Consider the following 26,129-nt stretch of genomic DNA (forward strand, 5'->3'; position numbering starts at 1 on the left):
ATCTAATCACAGGCTACATGTTCAAATTGTTACTAACAAATAATTTTGCTGTTATTTCGTTTATGGAAAGTATAAAATTTGTTTGCTATCAGTAATATACTACTTCCATGTACAGCAGTTGTACTTGTGCTTCACCACCGACATTTTCAGAGGGTTTTTTTCCCGTTTTTCATTGATCGAGGCCAATTATTTCCAGTCCATGACCATTTTATACCATCAGAAAATGGATTTCAGGTAAGAGAAATTCTTTAAAAGCTGCTATCAAAATGTCTTTTTTTAAGGTAATTTTACTTCGTATTAATATTGTCAATCTTAAATCAATGTAATTAAAAGCAAGTATACATTGATGTGATGAATGTGTCAGATCTTTAGTCAGATCACTGCATGCAAGATGTAAGAAGGTGTGTTAATTTAAACAATGCCAACCAAGGCTGTAGTATACATACCAAGTGATTTTACATGCAGGAAAGGAGCAGTTATGGAAATGAAACAAATAAAAAAGGCAAAATATTGCAAAACAAAATATTTTATTAGATTAAAAACAAACTATATGCAATATATATTAGCTATATTACATCTTTATAAACATTAGTGAGCACTCTCTCCAAAACATATTAAGGCAGTGGCATCAATTTCATTATCCCAAGATACAACATTTAAAAAATAGGTACCTAAGTGACTTCCCTTAAACATGCACCAGACACCAGTAATCTTTACAGGAATTTCAGCTTGGGTTCAAACATAATTTCTGCTCCATTTGAGAGTTTGCAACAGAGAGAATCTCTTACTTCAAGCTCTAGCACTCTGAATTCTAACAGCTCATTCTGGTCTTTTGCATCTTGCATCTCATTCTTCAGCTGATGCTCTTCTTGTTCCATTCTGAAAATCTATGAGACAAACAAAATCGTAACACCCAGTAAGCAAAATGATGCTGTGCATAGTTACAGGCCAAGGGTTTAGACAAAGCTGTTTATTTCAGTTTCTATTAGATACTGGGCCATGTCTTGGAGATAATGAAGGAACATCACGTTAGAAAGTATTTGTGAGAACTGTCAGCAGAAAATAGTCAATGTTCTCTTAGAATAGTAATCTCGAAGTAGCATGAAAAGTGATGTATTAAATCTAAATTAAGCAATACAAGCTTTCTTTGAAAATAAAATGAATGACAATGGATTGCATTAACATTTGGGCAGACTTTCTCATTGTCTTTGCATAACTAGACATCTACACTTTACAATATATGAAAGACAATAATGAAGGGGTTTTCATGTCTAATTTTTAATTTTCCAGATTTGTGACTTGGGGCACTAAGAAAATAGAAATTCAAATTTCACTATTCATTATGTCAACTTTTGGTCTTTAGTCTACTGTCTAGCTTAACTGGGTGATCTTTTTATTTGTGTGAAATGATACAGAAGTGTAACATCTGGTATAATGTACTATAACCCTTACAATACCCATGTAAGTGTCCAAATAAATTAACTCTGGCTGTTACATACTTTTACTCATGAATTTTTGTCTTATTCCTATTATATTAATTCTGAGTTACTAATTAGCAAAAATAATTCTACTAGCTTCTTGAGTACTAGCTAATTTTCCCACCAATATCGGTGAAGAACAATGAGGTTGCTCAGTTCTGAGTACTTCAGATGGGAAATGATACAATAGTCTTCCATCAATCAGTATTACTTAATGTGTATAAAAACTGTAAAAAAATGGAAGGCGGAAGGAAGCAGACAGGTTTATTAGTAATCAGGACAATAGTAATCTCTGTATGACTGTTTGGTAAAATAGAAGATTCCACACTGTATTTTGCTGGACACTAGAAACATCAGGCAGCTTGGTTCTCCTGTTGGCTATGCAACATGTAATCCACAATAAAGAGCAGCTACCATTTCCAAAGACTACAAAAGCATATCAGTTCTTTAATCAGAGACTTTCATCTGAATTTCTGTTTCTGGAGAGAAATAATAGGAGTAATTTTCATGTTGATAATCCAGTACTTAATACATTCATTTCCTTTTACCATTCCATTTATGATAAAGGGCAGCAATAATGAAAATACTCCCAGATTCTGAACACGTACCTTCTCTAGCAACTCCTGATTTGTTCTGATTAACAGCTGCTTTTCTTCTACCCATTTTGAATCCTATGAAGAGGATTAAAAAGATTACAATACATATATATTTTGTTAAATAAGACAAGTGAATAACCACAATAATTAGATTTCAGACACCATTGTACATTCAAGTATAAAAATGGCCACACATCAATAAATAAAGCTATCATAAACATTTCAATGACAAATAACATTTGAAATTACAGAGAAAAAAAAAGTTCCTTTCTTTTCCTGAAGCTGACTCTCTTGTTTCCTAATACATTCCAGCTAAGAATATAACTTTTACATATAGCATTTGTGGGTGACCACAGTTACATGATATTTTACATCATTTTAAAAATATTTATTTACTTAGCTTAACTCATAACTATTTCTTTCCACTGAAAAGAGTTGGGAACTTTCTTGCAAAATCATCCCATTTGGAGGGGTGTAATGCAAATTCCAATAGAGAAAGGAAAGAAAACCACTTAATTACCCCAAATGACGAGAACAGCAGTATGATGTTAATTGTTCCCTGTTAAAAGTGTGAGAATCAGACTAATATACAGTATTTGTGATAAGGAATTCAAGGGTATGGAGGAACGGAAGTGATATAAGATATTCTATATCCATTTGAAAATTCTATTTCCATCTGAATATTGTTCCAAATTTCCTTTTAGGCTTTTCCATGCATTCAAAAGCTCTCATCAAATATCCCTTTAAAGACCCAAGCCACAGAACCCCACTGCCAGCCATAGCTGGCCATTCACATTTAACAGATTATAACAGCCAAATTCACTCTGTTCTCCCTGTGAAGTATTTACATAACCTAGTTCATATTGTTCAAGTAAGTTTAAAACAACCACATCTAATACTCAATATGCCATACTAACTCTAGGTCAAATTATTTTCTAGATAAAAAACACTATTTAAAATCTAAACATCTTTACATTATGGTGTAATCTTCACTCCAATTAGCATTTTTTGAAAAAGTTTAAATTAGTTCTTCTGCCTACTGTCCACAACAGTCTCATATTCTACTGTTCTTTCTCCTTTTCCCACATATATAAGAATGCACAAGTGCGTTCTAACTTTCATGCAATAAACAAGCTCTTCTATGATGTTCTAAGTATCATTCTGAGAATAATATATGAAAATGAGTACTGAAAAGACATGACATTTGTCAAGAATTTTTGAAACAAATGAAGGAAATGTTGAAAATAAAATCCAACGTCTAGTTTAACACTTAACTAGCATTTTACCAAAGTGATGGAATTAACAAAGAGTTGCACGCACAGACTTAGGGTCGTATGCACATAGGAAAATGCATGTTCAACAGTTACATCAGTTCAATTACTCCAGTTTGCATAAGCAGAAAAAATAGATTAATTTGCCCTGGTCATAATTAACTTTTACGTCTTTCTTAAAGTTCAACTAGACTTTCTGAGAAAATCTTAACTCTAATGGGATTGTATTTATATATGCACCAGGTCACTGAGACAGCTGAGCATTAATAAAAAAATAATACATCTGATTCATTACGTACTTCAATATTTTGAGATTTATTATTTATATATATATCATTTATATTACTATTAATATTTTATAAGAATTTATTCCCTTAATACAAAGTTTATCCATGCACCTCAAGGTACTGTGCAGAAATGGTTTATTAGTCTTATTTTTATCCAGGAGAATTCTGACAGATCAAGCTGATGAGAAATTAACAAGAGCCATTGACACTTACTTTGAAATGACATACAAATTGTTATAAGCTAAGCTTCAAATAAATTTTTAATGGGATTCTAATCTCTTGCTCTGAACTTTGCATCATGAAAACTGTGAAGGTCTTTGCTGCCTGTTTCCTAAAGCTGTAAAGACTGAAAATGCCTGGGATAATACACTAGGATCTTTTGGTTCATTGTTTTGTTTTCAAAAGCACTTTAAGCACTGGCTCCCTGAATGACGTTTTCACAAGTATTTTTAAAAAATGACAAAGTAATAACAATGATAAAAAATAAAATCACATAGTGCACGAAGTCAGTTTATCATCACAACCATTTATTCTGTGGAATGTAAAATACTAACAGGTCAGGAGAACCAAGCAGGTGCTAGAGTTCCCAAGAAGACACTTCAACCACTTCTGTGGAAAGCTAATGCTCAATGTACAAACTAGCTCACCAGAGACAATAGCATATTGCTCCTTGTTCATGTCCTTGCTGGCCTACTCAGGATTACTAAGAGATATAATGTTGAAAATGTCATTATGTATCTCATGACGAAATAACTAATAAAATTCTAATTTCCAGGCATATCTTTTTGACATACAATTTCAAAAGCAAAATCACAGAAGTCTTTTCTGACATGGGTATCCATGTTCACCTATTTACATACATGGTACTTACATTTGACTCTGTAACAGTCAACTACTAATGTCTTCAATTACACCTTTGTCATTAACACACTAAAATGTCAGCAGTAGATCCTCAAGATGTCTTCAGTTTCATTTATTCTTCCAACAGCTCCGTGAGCCATCACTTTTCAAATCGATAACATAATCTCTATTTTTAGTAATATTTACATAGAATTTACTAAGAAAATTGCAGTTTATGTGGAAGCTAGCATAAACAATTTTTTATCCTATATTTGAATATAATCTTTGCATTTATACAGAATCTTACACAATTACTTTCTTAAAAAGAATAAACCATGAAAATGGTAATATTAACTTGGCATTATTCATAGGTTGTTTTTATTCGATGCTTCAGGATCATTAGTCTTTGAAACTTATATCTACAGATAGCTATATCTTATTACCATACACTATCTGAAATCTTAAAATTGTTATTTCAAACTATAAAACATAAAATATTATGTTCCCAGTTTTCGCTGTGCATTCTCGTTACGCAACTGAACATCTTTTAAATGCACTCTCATATCTCTTAATCAGCCTTCCTGAAGATCCTAGACATTATTAAATATGTATCAGTAGCCACATCCTCATTGAATATTTAAAATATATACTGAAGCATAAGGCCTAATTTTGCTCACTGTGATGGTATGGGAATTTGAAAGCAGTTGGGTCCTCCTACAATTTACACCCAGGAGAGTAACACCACAAGTGGCTTCCAGTAACCAGACACATTCAGTGGTTCACTTCTCTAGTTGAGGTACGTGTGGATGTAATTTGTTTTTTGAGTTTTTCTATGCTTCACACCAAAAATAGTCTTCAGTACAAATTCAGAATATTTGTTTTATTGGAAGTTATAGTGAATATAAACAAAACAGAAAACAGGCCTTCACCAAATGACAATGGGAATAGAATTGACAATAAACGTACACACAGTTATTTTGATATTATATTTTAGTGTATTATGTGTTAGAAAATGGACCTTTAATAGCATTTTCATAGCCTATATATTACTTTCCTTTATTTAAATAATCAATCGCTGGAGTACCAATTAAGCTGCATCAGTCACACGAGCAGACCAGCAAGCAACAAAGATGGCAAGGGCACCACTGCATGCAAGGGAGAAAAAGATATGGTAGAGGACATTAAGAGGGGCTTTTACCTGTCCTTTCTCGATTAGAGCTTTCTCCAGGTCTTCAATTTTTGCCTGACACCTGAGAAGATCAGCTTGCAGTTGTTCACGAGTCTAGCAGGAGGAAAAAGTTCAAAAGTTGTGTTTATATGCATGCACATCCAGGTAGGCAGGTAGATTTATTTACGCATAGAATCAAAGATGCTTTCTACCCATGTGTGGGCTGCCCAGACAGCTTTTAATGCTTTTGATAGAACTGTAGAATAGCTTGGGCTGAAAGGGACTGTCAAAGGTCATCTAGTCCAACCACTCTGCATGAGGTTTCTTTCTAATGCAGTCTAAGAGGCTGCTGGCCTTCTTTGCTGCAAGGGCACATTTCCAGCTCATGTTCAACTTGATCTCCACCAGGAGCCCCCATGCCCTTTTGTGCAAAACTGCTTGCCAGCAAGCCAGCCTCAAGTCTGTACTGGTGCATGGAGTTATTCTTCCCCACTTGCAGGACTTTTCCTTCCTTTTGTTAAATTTAATGAGATTCCTCTTCACACAGTTCTGCAGGCAGTTGAATGGTCCCTCTGAATGGCAGCACAGCCATCTCATATATCAAAAACTTGTCTCAGTTACGTAGCATCTGCAAACTTAGCACAGGTGCACTCTGTTCAGTCATCAAGGTCAAGAAGGACGAAGTTAAATTTGCTGGACCCAGCTTCAACCCCTGCAGTATATCATTGGTGACACACCTCCAGCTGAACTTTTGCCACTGACTACAACCTTTTAAGCTATGTCAGCCAATTTTCAGTCTACTTGTCTAGTCGATACTTATCAGTTTGTCTATGAGAATCTTAGGGGGGGAAAGTGTCAAAAGACTTACTAAATTCAAGATAAACAACATCGACTGCTCTCAACTCATTTAGCAAGCTAGTCATCTCATCATAAAAGGCTACCAAGCAAGTTTCGTGTGATGCTCCTTTCATAAACTCATGCTGATCACTCCCAGTCAACTTCTCATCTTTCAGACATTTGGAAACACTTTCCAGGATAATTTGCTCCACGTCTTTTCCCAGAGATCAAATTGAGAATGACCAGACCAGTTCCCCAGATCCTCCTTCTTGCCTTTCTTGAAGAGTCACATTTGTTTTCATAGGGTCCTCAGGAACCTCCCACAATTGCCATGACCTTTCAAAGATAATTGAGGGTGGCCTTGCAATGACATCAGTCAACTCTCTCAGTAGTCAGTAATATACAGGTACAAGTTATACTTGATGCAGAATGAAGGTCATATGGTGAAGATGATGAAGATCCCAGCCCTTTTGGCTATTCCTTGCCCTTCTGGATGTTACATGTCCTTTGGTCATCAATCGCAATAGTCATTCAAGTAGAGGGTGACTTGTAAATATGCTACATTTCTAGTCATGTCACTATCTGCTAGGAGTTGGGATAAAGTAGAAGAAGTCTTGCCGCTAGTTAGCTCAGCTCTTTTTTGATGCCACTGCTGTTGAGTGAACAAAGCTGGGGACTGAGTCAGAGCTCACCAATTCATTATGAAGTCATTTCTCTCCTCCCCCATTTGGAAAGAACAGAATGGAAAATGTTAGCATGACTTCCGCTCACTTCATCTCTGCACTAAATGCTTAAACACAATGGTAGCAGATGGGTACATGAAGACAGAATACATGAGTTCTCACATCTCAAATACCTATAGTACAGAGACTGCTGTGAGGATAAAAACACACTTATTTCAGAGATCACATGCTGACCTAATAGGAACAACAGTTAGCTATGTACTTTTTAGCAGAAGAATACTCTCAAACTGGGATTTTAAAAATAAATCATGATTTCATACATTTGATAAAATGCTTAAAGAAAAATCTCCTTTGTCAGATTTAATATACTCATATGATAAAAGCACCTAAGTACTTATAGCAACCTATTCCCTGATTCATTTTAAATCCATCATGTTCTATCCAAATTGCAGGTTCAATTGCGATATCGTTCTCAATAACACTGTCTTACTACTAAAATCTTTAATATATTATGGGTGCTGGAATAAAGTATAATGATATCTTTGTTCTGATTGCACCTAATGAATCTAAATCGTCACCTTAGTGATATCCTCTAATCCTCAAAAGCACTGTGCTTTGCATTACACTGACCTGCAAAGCTCTCTCTTGCTACTCCAAGTCTTTTTCAGATTTCTCAGTTATTTCAGAGGTAAAAGAAATTTGAGTTTGAAAATTACCCTTGCTTCTCTCTCCGCATCCAGGGTTCCACCAACTTGCTCCTGAAGCAATGCATATGCTCTTTGCAAAGCTTGATACTCTCTTGTTAGCTGGCAGAATCTTAGTTCAGCTTCTTCTTTAGGTGTGCTCTTAGTGAAGAGGGGAGAAAAAAAGTAGTTTTGTATAAATATATATGATAATGGGTATGTTCATATAGACAGACACAAACACAATAAGTAACACAACTCATGCTGAGTCTCAAAGTAAAGGTTTAAAGAACTTAATCGGAAATGGAAGAAAGATTGATTTGAGTATGATGCAGAAATAAACAGATCAGTAACTGTATCTGCCTTACAATTTCAGGACAGAGTAAGCAGCAACATATAGAAATGGGAAGAAAATGACTGGGGAAAAATGAGAGGGAATAGTTCTATGCATCACTGTCTTCAGTAACTCCAGAGCCAAAGGAGCTTCAGAGGTGTTTGTTCTATCTGCCATGCAGTCCATCACTCCCTCCTTACTCTTTTTTCTCTACAATGCCAGGGTAAAGTATTTTACCAGCAGAAGCACACTAATGCAGAAATTACTTCAAAAGCCATAAGATGTTTTTTTAAATTCCCCCTTTTTTTAAAGCATGAAGTATTTTTAATGTCTTTATTTTCTTCTAATTTTGAGCAACTGACATCAACACTTTCAAGGTCTTTCCTATAATGCTGAAGGCAAGAAATGCTCTTCTCTTAAATTAATTTTTGCTCCAGGAACTCAAGCTCCAAAGAAAAGAAATTACAATATTATCATATACTAAACCTAGGAAAATAGGAAGCTTCTTGTGACTGAGAAGTATTAAGCACAAGTTCGTGAACAGGAAAGGAAGATGAAAAAGAGCACCTAATTCATGCTTTGTCCTGAGCCATGTAATCTTTTAAAGTAGGCCAGCTGCACTGTATATCACAGAGCTGAGACAAAACATGTCAGTGGGTATTTACTACCTATGATCATTTAAGCCTTAATGAATTAAAAAGCCTCTCTGAGTACTGTAAGTAAAGGGAAAAAAATCCTGGTTGTATCAAAACAGTCAAATAAATTATAAGGTTCAAAGGCAAACTATTGTCTAGTAACCATTGACTTTTGGCAAAGCAATGTGCCTATTAATTTTCTTTTGACTATTAAGAAAAGGTTTAAGAAAAAACATTTTATTTTTCAGCCCAATATCTGCCAAATGTGTCAGGCAGAATATTATCTTATTAATCGTATTGCAATGACTGTGTACGTGTTACTGGACTTGTAACAAAACAAAGCAATTCTCTGCCAAATCTTTCATAGTTCGTGTGGCAGAATAGCTAGAAAAACCCCAAAAATAAAAATGCTTGCATTTATACTCCATGTCTATTTTTATAGAAATTAAGAACAAATCAGTTGCTACTTACATCTTCCAAATCTTCTTCTGGTGTTGCTGGTGTCCTGTCAGTTTTATCTGTGTTATACGAAGTTATGGATGATGTTTCTGAATCAAGAGATTCTTCATCAAATCCAAAAAATGTCTCCACAACATGCCTCTGAAAAGTTAGGTTTTCTTAGTTACCAGCAAAACAGTTGGAAAATCCCAATGACCCAGTAAGGAGCAGCTAAGATCTCTGTAAATTTTAGTATTTAGGAAGAAAAAAGGTTCCACTGTAAACCCTTGTTCTCTGATTAACTGAGCTGCTAATTCAGCATCATCTGTTTAAGAACGTTGAAGAACTGAAGTGCACATAGCACTGGCTAATTTCCAAAAAAATAATGTTTTAGCAAAACTATAGAAGTTAATTATCAAAATAATACCAATCTTACAAGATTCACAGTAGAGGAATGCAGCATCTGGTACAAGTAACCCAGTACGATGTAACATAGTTTAGTGTGTGGTGTCTTTGCTCATGGCTATGGGGTTGGAACTAGATGAACTTAAGGTCCTTTCCAACCCAAACCATTCTGATTCTATGATTCTATGTGGAACCAAAAGGGAAAAAATTTTCTGAAGAACTATGTCGAAAAAATTTCATCATTCATACTTATTAAGAAAAAGAGAACAGATTAATTTGTAATACTTATTTTGCAAAATCCTATTTAAAAGTGTAAATTGTTGTTTTCCATTTATTTTTTCAATACCATCATTTTGATTTTTTCAAAAGATTGCTTCAATATTATGACCAACAAAAAAACCCTATGCTTAGGGAAAACCAGCATTTCAATGCAGATGTTAAAAATGTTACGAAATGTAAACAATTAAATGCATGCTTACGGAAAACTAGAGAAAATGAGTAACCAATGGATGTGAATAGCACAATACTCATTGTGAAAAATATGCTTCATATAAAACATCACAACTGCAATAATTCTTTCATTTTGAGACCTCTTTCCATCACTTTCCTAACATATGCTCAGAAATCAGCAAATTTCTACAGAGAATACACTGTAAAAAAAAAGTATAAAATGGCATAAATATTCAACTAGAAAACCAGTTCCTCAAGCAGGAAAATTAAGGAGAAAAACAAAAAAGGATGCTGTTGGAAAAGGAGTCAGGTCATGAAGCATCCTAGACAGGGAGGCTAGTGGAGAGAGGTGGTTCCAAGAAGATGAAGAAAAAGCTGTCTATCCATCTCTATGTTTTTGTCACTGCCTCGATGCTGAATCCCAGATCCCGATGTCACAGGGTTTGGTTTGTTTATTTAGATATAAACTACAGTTTGTACATGAGGAAAAAAGAAAATAGCCCTGTTGATTAAAAACCCTAAAGGATGTTAGTTATTAATTCAGAACATCAGGCTACTTCTCGGTAAAGCCAAATTGACTGAGTGGAATTGTGAGCTATCAATTTCATTCAAGACACTGAAAGGTTTTATTTTATCCACAATGCCCTATCTCATGATGAATTCCAAATATTTACCTTTCTTTGCAGTTTTCTAGACTTATCTAACTGTATAAATTCTGCCAGTGTGTCTACAAAGTACTGCCTTCACTTTCTCACAAAGCCCCATAATGCTTAATATTTTCTTTTGGCTCAGCACAGTTCTTACCAACAGCCAAAATACTCTATCTTGATTTAAGTGGTACCATAAAATCAAACTTGAAAGTGTGACTTGTTGCCTGCATGACACCATGTATTCCATTTACAGTCTGCATCTGTGGTTACCATGGGTCACCAAGTCACAGTCTCATCACTAGTAAGCTAACCGGTCCATAATTGCTTCAAAGTACATCTATTTGCATTCAAAATACCAAAGACAGCTTCAAGGTCCTGTTCTGAACCACTTAATTGCTTCACTTAAGATGAGCCCTTCAAATAATCATTTAAAAATTTCATTCAGGCTGCATTTTTAAATTAACTGGTTCTATTAAAATCTCCTTCTGAAAGGATGTTATGAATTGAAAAAAAAAACCCACAAAACAAAAAGCCACATCTTTAGCACATCGACTGGCTTTACCCGTATTCATACGAGTAAATATGATGCAGCACAGAAGGCAAAGAGCTTCTGAACAACCTTCCTTTTGCAAGCTACTAGACCACTAAGTGTATTCACAAGAAAGGCAAAGGATCAGTTATAGTACTAAAGCCCTGTAAAGACACATTACCCTTCCCTTATTTGTTTAGGAAGCACTGTGATCCTTTCACCATGTACAATACTTACTGGGTTTTTTTGTAACTATACACTATTTTAATCCAAGTTTTAGTCCAACTTGTATTGAAAATAGAAACATTTTCAATAAACAAAGATTCTTTATATTGATTTGTACATTTCTTCTTTTCAATTTATAACTTCATAACTGAGAAAATAGTCATATAAATTGCTGAAGAATTCTGATTTAAATTCTAACACTGACTACTGCCACACATTTAATAGCAAGTATTTTGCATGTGGCTTTCTATTAATGTTTTTGCATAATTTTGAAGTTATGCATTAATATTATAGCTTCTGCTGAACTATGGTGCTCAGTAAACATTTAAGTTTAGAATGTTATAAATCCATAGATTTGTAGATAGACACATACACTCTATTATATGTAAATTTCAATATACACCCATATTTTTAATGGTTTGGATTGGACATTCTTACATATAAATAATCTGATCTCTCTGTTGCTAACACAGTTTCACTTTACATTTAAATATCTCATTTCCTACGTAATTAATCTTACATGATGAAAATGACCCAAGATTAATTCCCTGGTGAGCTAAGTCAGCAACTTCTTACCTTCATGCTTATATGTCATTTCTTGGCAGCCAGAAAAATACAGGCACACCAAAACACAGAGGCAGATAAAAAAAGAAAAATACAAAACAAGGAGTATGAACTCCATCACAACCAACTTGCAGGCTTCCTACTGTCACCAATACAGTTTATTTATTCAAGTTTAAATAAAGCTAGAAATCCATAGAGTCCTGCAGTTTCCAAACAAACTGGACAATTCTGTCTTATTTTCAAATGCATAACTTCATCAATCACGAAATCATTTTAACTCCATTCTATATGTAAAAAACAAAAAAAAATCCCAAAAATACTCTTTCTGGAGTTTCTTAGTTATTTCACTACCAAAGTTGGTAGGAGAAAAAAAAAAAAAGGAAGAAAGCATGCATTAAACAGCAAAAGAAGGTTCACTTCTGGTATATCATTTTCCTAAGTAGTCCAATTTAAACCAAACCAAAACAAATCCAACAAAATCCAGAATAAAAAAAACAAAACACCAACAAACAAACAACTCCCCCAAAATAACTACTATCCTACAGCATCTGACTATGCAGAGTCACTATGTTACTCTATACATCCTGCTGCCACAGAGGCCCATCCTACTGTGCTGCTCCTTTCCTCAGGGAACCCAAGCCAGTTGCCAGCACTGTGTTATGGACTCCTATGCCCCTTGGTAATTTAAAGAGTGCTCAGTCATAGTAGCACTAGCAACAGTAACCTAGTGCACCTACAGAGCTCCAGAAATAACATAGCCATCTAATTGCACAAACAAACAAAATTAAATCCTTGGTATTTTCAAAAGCTTCTCAGCTGAATTGAACTTATTTAGACCCAATCGGACTATAAAGGCTACTGGACTGGATTGAGAAATCACTCACACAAGCCGTCTCCAAGATGGAGAAAGACATGCCAAGGGTTCTGTCCCAGTTGACAGGAAACACCCTCAGGAAAATACTCATTTTAGAAAACAAACACAGACTCTGTCCAGAGTACCTCGAAAAGAAAGGAAGCAAGAGTGTAAAAGTACCCATTTAGAAGAAGGTGTAGCAGCAGGTGAGTGCAGGTCTTTACCCTGTGCACCAACTTTCTGTTTATTAGAACAAAATAGGAACCTTTCCATACCTTCTACTCTGAGCTTATCTGACCACTTCCTTGAAAACTAATTCTCATCAGCTATTTCCTTTTTCACTGTCAAGGGAAGTAGGACACAGCTGGAAATAGAACCAACTCCAGCAGCCAAACCTGATTAATTTGCAGTTCTTGGTTAAATGAATTCTAACCTTTTTATCCAGATTTCTGAGATAGATTGTTAAAACAGAGAGGTACAATCTCAACAGCTCATCTGGGTAAGTAGCCCATTCTACATAGATTGTTCAAATAAAAAAAATTTTGGAAAAACTGTAGGAAACACAGCTTCCTTTGGGATTTTGATCCTCACAGAACAACACAGGTGACCAGGAAGGAAACCAGCCTGTATGCCAGGACTGGATTTTTAGAAGCTAGTATCAACAAGTGTTTAAATTGAAAGTCAACACTGCTTATATATGTGAATAACCTACAGGCTTATAAGATGGCAGGTAATAGGACACTAATAAATACATGACTGATTACTTATTTCCTGACAGTCAATGGAAGAAGAAGTGGGAGATATGATCAACTTACTCTCTGGTGTATCTGCTGTATCATAAATAAGAAGCAAACCCCTACTAACTTTGCTGCTCGTATGCACGCAATTCTTAGAGTAATCTCTGTAGAAGTCCCCCAATTATAGTATTCTTACCACATGAAGAATAGCACCATCACAATTTTTTTAATGACATCATGTACATTTTCTCCAACCCTCATGTTCAACTCTTCCTTTGGTCAGTAAGGAAAATAATAATGAGAATCTACAAAAGCAGCAGCCTGCTCAACAAAGAACAGGTAAAAGAGTACAAAGTCCAGGTCAGCTGAAGTTCTATTAACAGAAAACATTTATAAGAGAGAAATGAAAAATTATGGTAGTTTTCAGACTTTTGAAATTAGCATCACTAGTTACTAGCTCCTAAAAACTAAACTAACTATTTTTGTTTCATTAGGAACTTTACACTTTAGCAAAAAATCTTGAATAATTTAGAGTTGGAAAAGGGCTAACAATTAGATAGAACTATAAAAATTACAGCATTAGTTACATATATATATTTAATTTCACATCCTGTTCTTAAACTCACTCTCAGCACACAAACTTCCAGGTATACTACACCAAGAAAGAACAGTTCAGAGTTACTGTAAATATGTTTAGCGTTTGTCAGCCTTCCATTGCATATCAGAAAATGTATGCAAGATTTATTGTAATTTCTGAATTATTCTTTCTTCCCATGTAAAAGACACATCATTATTGGTAGTAATGTGAAGAAATCACTGCTGAAACAAAGAACCCCAAAGGATAAATTTTTCAAAATAGAGATATTGCAGAATGCAAAGCAATAAAAAAAGCACCACCTGGAGGTCACCAGAAATATACTTTGCAGAACACTCTGACAACAAGCACCTATTTGTGACAGAACGCATCTTACGCTACCATGTAGATGACAATCATCTCTCCACACTTCACTTCCATTTTTTCCCCTCTTACCCCATTCTCCTCCCCTCGCACGCTCGAGGCTGCTAATGTTCAACTTCACAAAAACCAAATTATTGAGCAAAATTAATTACGTTAAGCACGTGTTACAATAAACACTAATGATGCACTCAAGCAAGACTTTTCTGTTTCTACAGTCTAAAATTTTCTCTTGTACTTCACATTCTAGAGCAAAACAGTTACTAGAGAAAAAGTAGTTGGAATCTTCTTATTTGTATATCATATACAGAAATATAATTTCAATAACACCCCTAGCATGAAAAGTTTTCAATTGCAATTAAGCAGTAACTTGGCATGAGTATTTTAAAGGGTGTATATTTCTTTAAAAAGGACCGAGTATTTGTCCCTTGAAATGTAGTTCATTTCAAGTCCTTACATGATTTAGGCCTCAAACCACTTGAATATTTAGGCCACAGTGTAAGTGTAATTATATTGTTTATTTAAAACAAAACCCAAAACAAGAACACTTGTGTGCAGCACAAAACTTGCAGCTCCTGTAATCATCCCAAGAAAAAGTTATTAAGCACTCACCAGAGAAAAGCTGAGAATTATATGAATTTTTATCATTAATTTAAGCAGAGCTTTAATTTCAGGCAATATTTGAAACAAGTGTTGTTCATAACAATAGAAATGCATGGAAAACCAAAGGTTTACTCACCTTTGGAGGCTTCAGACTTTTCCTCCTCTGTTTTTTAGACCGCAATAACCGTTCCCTTTCCTAGAAGGAAAGAGAATGTTATGGCATGGGTTTCCTTCATAACATATATAAATATGTCTAACACAAAGAAATGTTTTTCTTTAAGCCTATGGTATAGCTAACACAAAGACAATATCTTTATTCTTTTGAATAACGCCATGTTGATTTAACACCATGCCGAACGGCTGCTTTATCCTTTTAGCAAACAAACCTTCAGCCATATACTTCACACATTTGAAGTCAGCAAGAAAACACTTTGTTAAATACTGGGCACAGATTTCTGACAGTTCTTTTGATTCTTTTACCAAGAAGCTCACTATGGAAACGGAATTCACATTCTCACTCCAGTGTTCAACTATCCAGAAGAAGCAGGTTGGTAGCCAAAAATTAGTCCAGTCTTAGTAATTGCAAGTCATTATATCAGTCATACTCTGACATACAAGCATGCATATGCAGGTATAGTGTTACATGTGACTTATCCTCTTGGGCAAAAGTCTCAAATCCAAAGGCGCTCTCAGTCTGTGTCAACTTGGTGTGGTTTTTTTCTACTGTGGCTTTAGAGTAAGATCAAAATTAACTATATTATAACAGGAGGACGTTATAATTGGAAAAATGCAGGGATTATGAACATTTAAGTCCAAGAATACTGCCGTGAATTCCAAAGGAGGAAGAGAAGGTAAAAAACGCAAAGAAGTAAGCAAAAAAAGAACCCAGCAACCCAGGAGGTGGGTGATCTGTCCCTTTGCCTTTTTCCTGATTCATTCCTTAGCTCTGCATCTTTCTTTGCAGCACCTCTGGTTTTAAAAGAATGATAGCAGTTCCAAGTGTTTCTCTAGCAGTTATCGCTCACTGCATGGTATTACTCTATTCAGCGTTATTTGCTTTACATTCAGTTCAGAAACTGGACTAATAGGAAGCTGCCAGCGGAAATCACAATAAAAGAATTTATCTTGATTAGCACATTCTTGCAGGAACGAAGTTTTGGAAATATGAAAAAATTAAGAAAAGCACAGCAACTTATATAGCCCCTTTAATACACGTGGTTTTCAAAATAAGGAAAAGTAATGACTGACAAGGTAGAATGGAGAAGGCATTTAAAGCTGTAGAATAATAGAATAGAATATATAACTAAGCTAAATCTGAAAACACACAGTGCAATTTCATAGCGTTGGAGAAAAATGCTCCCTCCTCAGGTAGCTGGTTAAAGCACAATCCCTGCTTTAACCTGGGTCTCCTGCCTCCCAAGCAGGTGTCCAAACAGTTGCACTTCAGTGCAGAATGAACAAACACTTCCAAAATCCCCATTTCTTTATGTTTATAATCTTGTTTGTATGAAACCCACTTAATTTTCTCTCAATAATACATCAAACTATGAGAACAATAATAATTCCAATTAAAAGACACCATTTACTGAATCACTAGCATCTTTTGCAATCATCTGACAGCTTTCCTTCTAAGAACTGACCAGAACACCACTGTTGTGGGAGAACTCAAGTTGGTACGGCTTCATCAGCACCAAAGATATCCTACAAACGACATTGATAATCAGGTCAGACAACCCTATTGCCCAAGACCATTGCTTTTATTTCTGTGCATATTGGTCTCAGCTGGAGTTAAGCAGATGACTTTTGTGTTAATCAGGTATGTGACATGTGGGTCATTCTTGATAACTGTGATAAATCTGTATTCTGTAGAGGTGTGGTTGGAGCCAGAAAAGATAGCTAAAAAGCATAATGGAAGTGCACAGTTCCATTGCATTCATATCAAAGCTGAAGCATCAATTATTTTGTACTGCCAACCAAAGCAGTATCCTAATTAATTTAACTTAGTTCTGCAAGTGAAATAGTATCTGTAAATAGGAAATAGTATCTGTAAATAGGAAACAAAGCAAAAATGAAACCATATTTTTAAATATTTATTTATTTTACTTTCACACTAAACACAAGTTAAAACTATTTGACCAAAGTCAGGATACAATATATTTTCTCAGATTACTGGCTGAGACAGTAAAAAGAAAATCCTTTCATATCCACTTTACACTGAAATATAAGTGACCTAATATCTGCCATATACTGGGAATTTAGTATCACGTCACAGTTTCTGCCTGTACAGTTCTATTTGGAAGGTAAGACACATTATGAATCAGACTCTACATCATAGTCTGAGTAACATCCTACTGTGACACTGGAGAATGCACGCAGACAGCAATCTTTGGCACCGATTACAGAGATAAATCCTCAGCCAAAATCACAGAGGAACTGCCGAGAATAGAGACAATGTTCCAGAAAGAGCAATAGCACATCTTGCTGTCTTATCCTTTTGGATTTTCTATTTTAATTTTCAATGTTGGGCCCAATCTTTTAATTTTCTATTTAAACAGAATTGTCTTAAATTCATTTTATCTTTTTTGTAGCACTCAGTAGTGGTATTCAAGATGCTCTGAGTCTGCCTGAGTTCTAGATGCCAGCACCAGAAGGAAGCATGTATCATAAGTTGCACCAAATAGCACCTCTAACACAACTCTACAGTGTCCTGATCAAACAGTGTAGATGTTTATGAGCACCATCTTAAGTAGCCTTCATAATCAGAGGGTAGCAGCTGTGCAATTCTAATCTTAAACTATGCTGCTACCTTTGGCTAAATGAGCCGTGCATATTTCTCCCCATTTGTTATAAAGACAGCTTGTGCGGTCAGCTGAGCTAGAGATGCTTAATTATGTGAAATTAATGCCATCCTGCATGTTCCTTTCTTTTAGGAGAGCTTCTAGATCAGGGGAGTGGTTGGGTTTGCACCAGGGTCTACATCTAACACACTTTAACTGTTGAGTTTTGGGACATGTCCTTTCCTCAAGTTCCTTAGTCATTGACAGCCAGTTCTGCAAGGTGGATGGACTGATGCACTTCTTTTCACAAGCAGCTAATAACAGGTAAACATTTTATAACACACAGATTCATACACATTCCAAAGAACTTCATTCACTACTTGAGAAATAACAAAAACCCTTCAAAACCAAAGAATTGTTTCTGTATCACTGCTACAACTGTTGCTAAAATATTACTCTCAGATCTTTAGCTTGCCTATAGATGTGTGTGCATGCACGTGTGTATACCAGTCATGAGCATTACCACTGTGAGATCATCAATAACATGCTGTTGCTCTTTGACTTGCAGTCTAAGGAATTCAATTTCTTGTTCCTCTCGTGTGCTGCTGAGATCATTCAAAGATGTGTGCCTCTTTAGCACTGGTTGTGCAGATAACTTTTCTTTCTACAGAAAGTAAACATAAAGAATGTTTTAAAGTGTCTTGCTTTAACAGGAAGAAAATTCTTACGTGTGATATAGTGATTAAGATTTCCTTGGACTCATCAGTGTGTACTCGACTAAAAGATAAAGCCTCTTTCAACAACAACAACAAATATTACACATTCTGTTTGTCTCAGTGTTAATCAATGTCACGGTTTTGACCAAGCCAGTAACTCAGTACCACGCAGCCCTTTGTGGCTGGGGATCCATTTGCACCCTGCGTGGGATGGGGAGGAGAATCTCTTGCATAAAGTATCTTAAAACAGAATCAAAGAACATATTCTGGGACAACATTAACAGACAAGTGAACTCGATGATCTAGCACAGTAGAGCCTTTGGCACACACACTCAAATTCAGTTCTGACTTCTAATCATAAAAGCAGCATTCATTAAAGCTGATTTTTAGTCATAGGCTTTTAAGGCATTCAAACAAATTTTATCTATCTGTGATCCTTTCCTTTAATCAGTGTCAACTGATACAACACAAAGCCCATGCCACACTGAACTTAGAATATGAATTTTCAGCTGCATTGGCTGAATTTGACAGCTGTACCATGCCACTATTGAGTCTCTGAGAAGTCTGTGTTAGTGTAAAAGCCTTACAAACACTTTCACCTCAAAGTAACTGTGTGCAATGTGTTCTTATACCATGATGCTCAAGATGATTACTTACCAGTTCTACATTTTCCCTTGATAGATTTTTTATTTTCTCTTCCATTCTCTGGATACATTGCAACATATCATCATTTTTTTTGCTCAGCCTCTTATTTTTTTCTACCAAAGGCTTCAGCTGACTTTCTGTCTCCCGAGAACGTTTCAGCTGCAAAGAGCGAAGGAACAAAGTTATCTGTGCTTTAGTTTATAGTTGTGGGAAAAAAGAATATGAGTGTTTTCACTTCCCTTCTTTCTTCATGCATAAAGTTTAGTTCCTTTGTTAAGTGGCATTTATTACAGACTACTGCTGAACTAAGAACTACAGGAGCCCAAAGAAATAAGACATAACATATTTGGACAGTCTACAAAAAACACTAGATCTAGCCACTGCTCTTGGAAAAGACAATGATATGTGAAAGTGATTTCTTGAAAAACTAATCTCATTGTATATAAGCTTCTTGCAACCAACTAAATTCTCTACAATAGATTTTTTTCACCAATTTAGCTATCCCTTAGTAGAAGTAAACTCTTCCTCCTCTACTTTAAAAAACCTTATACCTAATGTGTAATTAGAGCAATAAGAAAGCCAGCCAGAGGGCATAGATTCAATATCAGCATTCTGCTGACATTTTCAGGCTGCACAATTTTGTTCCTGTGGTTTTATGATGTTAGACAATTATGTGAAGCAAATTACTGCCCTTTCTTCCATTTACGTGTATTCAATAATTCATACTTTTTATTTCATTAATCCTTGAGTTTTGTTTGTAAAAAAAAAAATAAAAAAAAAAAAATCTATTTTCCCCAATCAAAAGACTTAAATTTACTGAGTTTTAACTGGAAATGAGAAAAAGATAATCTTTATCCTTAGATCATTTCACTGAGTATTTAGCCTTCTGTTTCATTCTCAGGAAAAAAACTATTTTTCACAGTGCTTATCACACAACCTCACTAATATTATTGGGTTTATCTAATATTGTCTCACAATATGATAAAAGCTCCTCCATATCTTTTCCAAATATATTTCTTATGCCTCTAAATCAAGAATCAAGAAGAGCATGACTGAGTTTCTACAGGGATGTTTTAAATGACTTGGCCCAGAGGAGGGCCATGAGGACGATAAGAGGGTGGGAGCACCTCCTGTATGAAGACAGGCTGAGAAAGTTGGGGCTGTTCAGCCTGGAGAAGAGAAGGGTGCGTGGAGACCTCATAGCAGCCTTCCACTATCTGAAGGGGGCCTACAAGGATGCTGGGGAGGGACTCTTCATTAGGGACTGTAGTGGTAGGACAAGGGGGAATGGCTTTAAACTTAAACAGGGGAAGTTTAGGTTAGATCTAAGGAAGAAGTTCTTCACAGTGAGGGCGGTGAGGCACTGGAATAGGTTGCCCAAGGAAGTTGTGAATGGTCCAACCCTGGAGGCGTTTAAGGCCAGGCTGGACAGAGCCTTGGGTGACCCATTTTAGTGTGTGGTGTCCCTGCTCATGGCAGGGGGGTTGGAACTAGATGATCTTAAGGTCCTTTCCAACCCAAACCATTCTATGATTCTATGACTTCTGTCCACAGAAAGGATTAGGAGGCTGAATTATCCTGTCTTTATATAACACAATTTTTAAAAAAGGTAGGATGTTCTTGAGAGTACAGAGCAGAGAAAAGCAACTGTACCAGTAAAAGTGCAGAAAAAAAAACCCAAAACAAACACTCAGCACCTATGCAAAGTAGGGAAAAGATGAACTATACCCAGGCTAAAATACATGTTCTTCTTACCCCAAGAAACTTAAATTGTTAATAAAGAATTAATTTTTGTCGTATGAAAAGGCAGTTTAGACTATACAGCTATTTGAAGAGGAAAAGTTTAAAGAAAAAAGACATGATTACATCCTCAATTAATCTGATTTTAGTCTAGCATTGTTCAAGTGACTTCACTAATCTAGATTCTGCCAAGGTGTTGGACAAGAAAATTAGTTCTTCTGATAATCATTGAGATGTCATAACTGAATTTAGCCCTTTAATAAAGCGGTCTTCATATCTCAACATGAAGAGCTATGACAAAGCAAGGAGGAAAATGTCAGTGCTTCACTCCCTATAGAACTAACACGTGACAAGAATGCCCTCCCCTTCTGCCCTCACCATACATAATAGCAGTATTTTAGAATCGGATACATAGGTTGCGTGACAGAAAAATTCCATCTCATTAGAATGAAAAAGTCTTTTCTTCTGCCACTAGAATTAGGACATTACAAGAGGATGTGTAAACATTCCTATTGTTAAAACATACCTCCCATTGCAGTCAGTGAGTTTTACTGTTAACCTCAGTACAAGCAGTTACGTAGTTAATCGGGCTAATAAAATTAATTCTTAAAATTCCTGTCATATCCTTTCTTTTTAAGTTACTATCACTCTCCTAAGAGAATTTCCACTACTTAAGAGATTTCCCTTGGGAAATGGCAGATTTTTCATCAGTAACACAAGAAAGCTTTTTTTAACTCCCAGCTAGCATAAGCATGTCACAAAACCAATGTCAAATTTCAAAGAGATTAATACAGTGATGTAAGTGCATAGATTATGCGTGTTTTACACAACATCATTACACAGTGCCACAGGCAAGCTACCACTCAATTTGAATACAATGATCCTAAAGTAAAGTTATATTTTTTTATTTTTCTGGAACAAGAGAGATTCCATCTGTGGTTTTTATTTATTTCATGGTTACAAAGTAAATTTCTATAGAAATCTCTGTTATGTCTGGCTATAATTGATTGAGGCAAACCAGGACTAACTTGTAAATTATTTATAAGACTGACTTTCCAACATTAAATCTTTTACCATAAAGATGCCCTCCCAGTCACCATCTGTGTTATTACTAATTAATTTACCAGTTCGTTTCTTTCATCTGCTAAGAGAGTGTTTCTGTCTTCCAGCTTCCTTATCACAGCATTCAGTTCAGCGATTTTTAACTGAAATCTCCGCACATCTCGTTCATCCAAATGCTGCTCCTTTACATTAAAACATACAGATATATAAAATTACCTTTCAAAAATATTTTACTATCCATAATTTAAAATCATGGTTTAGCAAGTAGATTGTGTAAATTTAAAATAGACTTGTAGTCAATGTCTGGAAAACTTACTTTAATTAACTGAAACAGTAAACTATCGTTTGGTGGAATTGCTACATGATATATTACATTGAAAGTGCCTACTTGTGAAAGGTATGTAAAGGTTTAACAATTAAAAAAGAGGCAGCTAGCAAAATAATTTTTCATGTGTTACTAGTTACTACTCACCAGATTTCTTACGATCAGCAATAACAAGTCCAGTGCATATGGCACAGATTAAAATCACATGGCTTGGGTTTTGAGACGTGTTATCTATTTGCCATTGGTTGAAATAATTGATAAAGTTATGAACTTAATAGGTAAGAAAATGATGGGATTCACAGCTGAAGCTCGCAATGTAAATTCTGAAAGTTCTATAGCCACATATTTTTCAATATTCTGTGAAATTCAAGAGGTCCAAGTTGTTCCTAAATCATCAGTAAAACAATACAGTGCAGTGCAAGGTCATTTACCCTTAACTGGTCCTTCTAGAGTTTTAAAAGTAACCACAAAACCAATGTGAACACCCAGGCAGCAGTTACCCTGGGTTGAACCTCTGAAGGAAACACAATTTTCTTACCGGGCTTCCCATCAGTTCAGTGATATCCCCTACTCCTGCAGGCAGCTCTCTCTTAGGACTACTGTGATATCGTTCTGCCTCCTTCACTTGGACAAGCTGTTCATCCAAAGCTTCTTTCTGAAGGAGAAGCTTCTGAGTATGGCCTGCCTGGACACCAAGGTCTTTCTCTAGAGCCAGAATCACCCTATCTTTGCCTTTTATTTCATCCATCTGGAAAGAAAGAAAGAAAGAAAGAAAGAAAGAAAGAAAGAAAGAAAGAAAGAAAGAAAGAAAGAAAGAAAGTAAGTTTTGTAACATCTCCAGGTGTTCATTGCATGCATACCCACAAAACTTGCAAAAACTGTGTTCTGTTTCTCTCAGAATTATACCAGCACCAAAATTGTGGTTGCTAAAAAGAAAATGTATCTCCTCTGAATCCTTTTCTCCTCCCATTAAAGAAGTTTCAGCCTTCACTTAATCATGAATTCACTCGGTACAGTCACAGCTCAAGAGACAAACTAAAACAGATGCAAACATACACTGAAACATAATTTATAGCCACTGAAATCATCCAAGGACAAACACTTCTATAAACAGAAGAAAAATCTCACTTCATTCTGTTTCAGAGAGGAAACAGAGCTAGTACAAAATAAGACAAACATACTCTTTAAAACTCACCTGGGCTTTGTTTTAAAGCTTGAGCCATACACATTTGCCCCTTCGTGACTCCCTCTTTATCAGTGAAAATCACACGTAGTAAATCTCTTCACAGACATTTAAAAATTAGTAGCATATACACACACACCCCTCTAAATTCAAAACCTTAAGCATACCTACGTATTTTACGCGCCCTTGGTTTAAGATTCACATGAGGACTAGTCTGTGTATAAAATAAAAAAGCAAATGCACACAGCATTAGAATAAAGAGTAGGAATAAATAGTTCTTAAAGACCCTCTATGGTTACTGAACTGTGCTGTTCATACATCTCCATTCCAAATAAAGCATACTGGTAGCCGCGATCTGTTGCAGCTCTCATAGAATTTATCCCTGGCAGCATCAGTGTTAAATTCACTTTGGTACTATTCCAAATGCTAGGGGAAGTGACAATCTGCAGCAGTTTCTATAGAAACAGATTTCTTAACAAGAATGTTAACTATTAACAAGATATTTATTGGAACTGTGCTCTATCTCCTTCAGTTTACTAAAGTATTTCCTTGGCCAGCATAAACCCATCATATTACAACCTTGCATAAAGAAAATAAATCATGAACTTGTTAAATCATATATTTGTTGTTTATTAGAGTCCTACAGCCACAGAAATCCTTTATGTCAAGGTACACCAAAAAAAACCCAAACATATTAGAAGTAACTTATAGTTAAGCCTGAGCGATGTAGAAGATTAACACAATCAGATTACACAATCAGATACAATTTGCTTCTTCAGGATTCTTGCCTTACTCCTTTCACAGTCTACAAAGCAAGTGAAATTTGTTGGTGGACAGACCCTGAGTGGCAGGAGATGGCCTGGATGAATCAAGTCATGATCTATATAAAATATCAAAAGGTTAGATTTGAAGTGAATAAACTGGTCAAGACTAATTTTAGGTTCCAAATGGAAGTGATGAAGATTGGTTCTGATGGTGCTTTCTTTCCTGATTTGGGAAGGTTGCTGGGTCTCAGTTCCTCATCCAGTAAATAGGTATAATACTTTCCAGCATGTTAAATCAGATATGGGAAAGTTTCAAGTATGCCAAAAAGGACTTGCAGGAAGAGAATGCAGTTTTTATTAATGGAAGAATTTGCAACATGCAGGGTTTCAGAGGGACTGTGCAGTGAACAACAATGACAAAAATTAAGCAGCTGCCTCATTTACCAAATGCTATCTGTCATGCACACTGACTATCAGGGACCCCTTGGGAGGAAAAAATGTCATGTAACTAAATACTATGGACAGTTTCACTTTCAATTACACAGGTGTTCACACTGAACATTTATGTTATTGAGATAGGAATTTGTCCATGCAAGGCATACATTTAACAAGGAGGAACCAAGGTTACATAGGCAGCATTGATTTTTGTTACCCAATTAGCAGCACATTTTATGCTTTTCGTATTCTCACAACTTAAATGGCAAAGGGAATGACTTAGGTTTTAAGTTGGAAGAGAAAAGAAAGCGACAATCTCAGTACAGACTGCTACTCGCTGAACCACACAGAACAGATCGTTTGAAACACATGTGGCCAGTGAAATCATGCCTATCACACCCTTCACCCTTCACACACTTCCCTAGATCAAAGCACGCAAGCTCACACACGTTAAATGAAATGCCATGAAAGACTGTGGCATTGGGGTGGGGGTCAGGGAAAGGCAGGAATGAAGGCAGAATTCCCCTCTGATCTTTCTACTAGTGGTTTTTTCTACCATAAAATCTACAATCTACACTTGGTAAAACTTTTGGAAAAAAAATATATCCAATGTTTCAGTCAAATAAAAAAATCTCTGAGACACTGAAATTAATTAAAATTAGCAACATAACAGCAATGGCTGCACATACCTTTTCATTTGGGGCTTACATTTTAAGTCATGGGTAGGCACTAGAGAATCTCTGACTCATGCAAACATATGCCCATGCACACACACACACACACACAGAGCATTGCAATAGCGCTTACTCTTTTTACAAGCGCAAGCTAGCAGAAAGAAGAATTTCTAAGCAACTAACTTTTCACATACCCATAAAGATGAATGTAAGCACAGCAGTAACACCTCTGCCTTCTGTTCCAGAAGTCTGGGGCACAATACAATTCTCTTGTACTCAAGGAGACAGTTACAACTTTGATGTCTCCAATGTAACTGCAGCAACCTAGCCAATGTCTCAATTTTCTTAAATCTACCCCAATGCTCAACCCAAAGATTTACCATCTTTTTTCAGACTTGTACACTATAGAGCAAACTTGTTCATCTTCCCTGTCTGCTTTCTTAACAGAGAGTACAAATTACTCCAGAGAGGGGAAAAAAGAGGAAGAGAAATATTTTACGGGGATGCAACATCCCTCACTTCCACATAGAAGTGACGACAGGTCAAGGGGCAGGCAGGCAAAGAAAGAGGAGGCACAAGACTAGGGG

General features: G+C 35.8%; 1 protein-coding gene across 1 annotated transcript in view; it reads right to left on the reverse strand.

The window, feature by feature from the left end:
* Positions 1–537: 537 nt before the first annotated feature.
* JAKMIP1 (janus kinase and microtubule interacting protein 1) overlaps positions 538–26,129 on the reverse strand; it is a 42,747-nt gene continuing 17,155 nt past the window's right edge. Inside the window, exons 3-12 of the mRNA XM_010016245.1 lie at positions 23,025–23,234; positions 22,224–22,343; positions 19,372–19,518; positions 18,522–18,662; positions 15,358–15,417; positions 9,284–9,412; positions 7,877–8,005; positions 5,671–5,754; positions 2,087–2,149; positions 538–887 (exon numbers count right to left, since the gene is read on the reverse strand). Coding sequence (XP_010014547.1) covers positions 714–887; positions 2,087–2,149; positions 5,671–5,754; positions 7,877–8,005; positions 9,284–9,412; positions 15,358–15,417; positions 18,522–18,662; positions 19,372–19,518; positions 22,224–22,343; positions 23,025–23,234 — 1,257 coding nt within the window. The 3' untranslated portion in view covers positions 538–713. The remainder of the gene's footprint in view (positions 888–2,086; positions 2,150–5,670; positions 5,755–7,876; positions 8,006–9,283; positions 9,413–15,357; positions 15,418–18,521; positions 18,663–19,371; positions 19,519–22,223; positions 22,344–23,024; positions 23,235–26,129) is intronic.

Source organism: Nestor notabilis, unplaced genomic scaffold (assembly GCF_000696875.1).
Source record: "Nestor notabilis isolate BGI_N333 unplaced genomic scaffold, ASM69687v1 scaffold4316, whole genome shotgun sequence".
NCBI lineage: Eukaryota > Metazoa > Chordata > Aves > Psittaciformes > Psittacidae > Nestor > Nestor notabilis.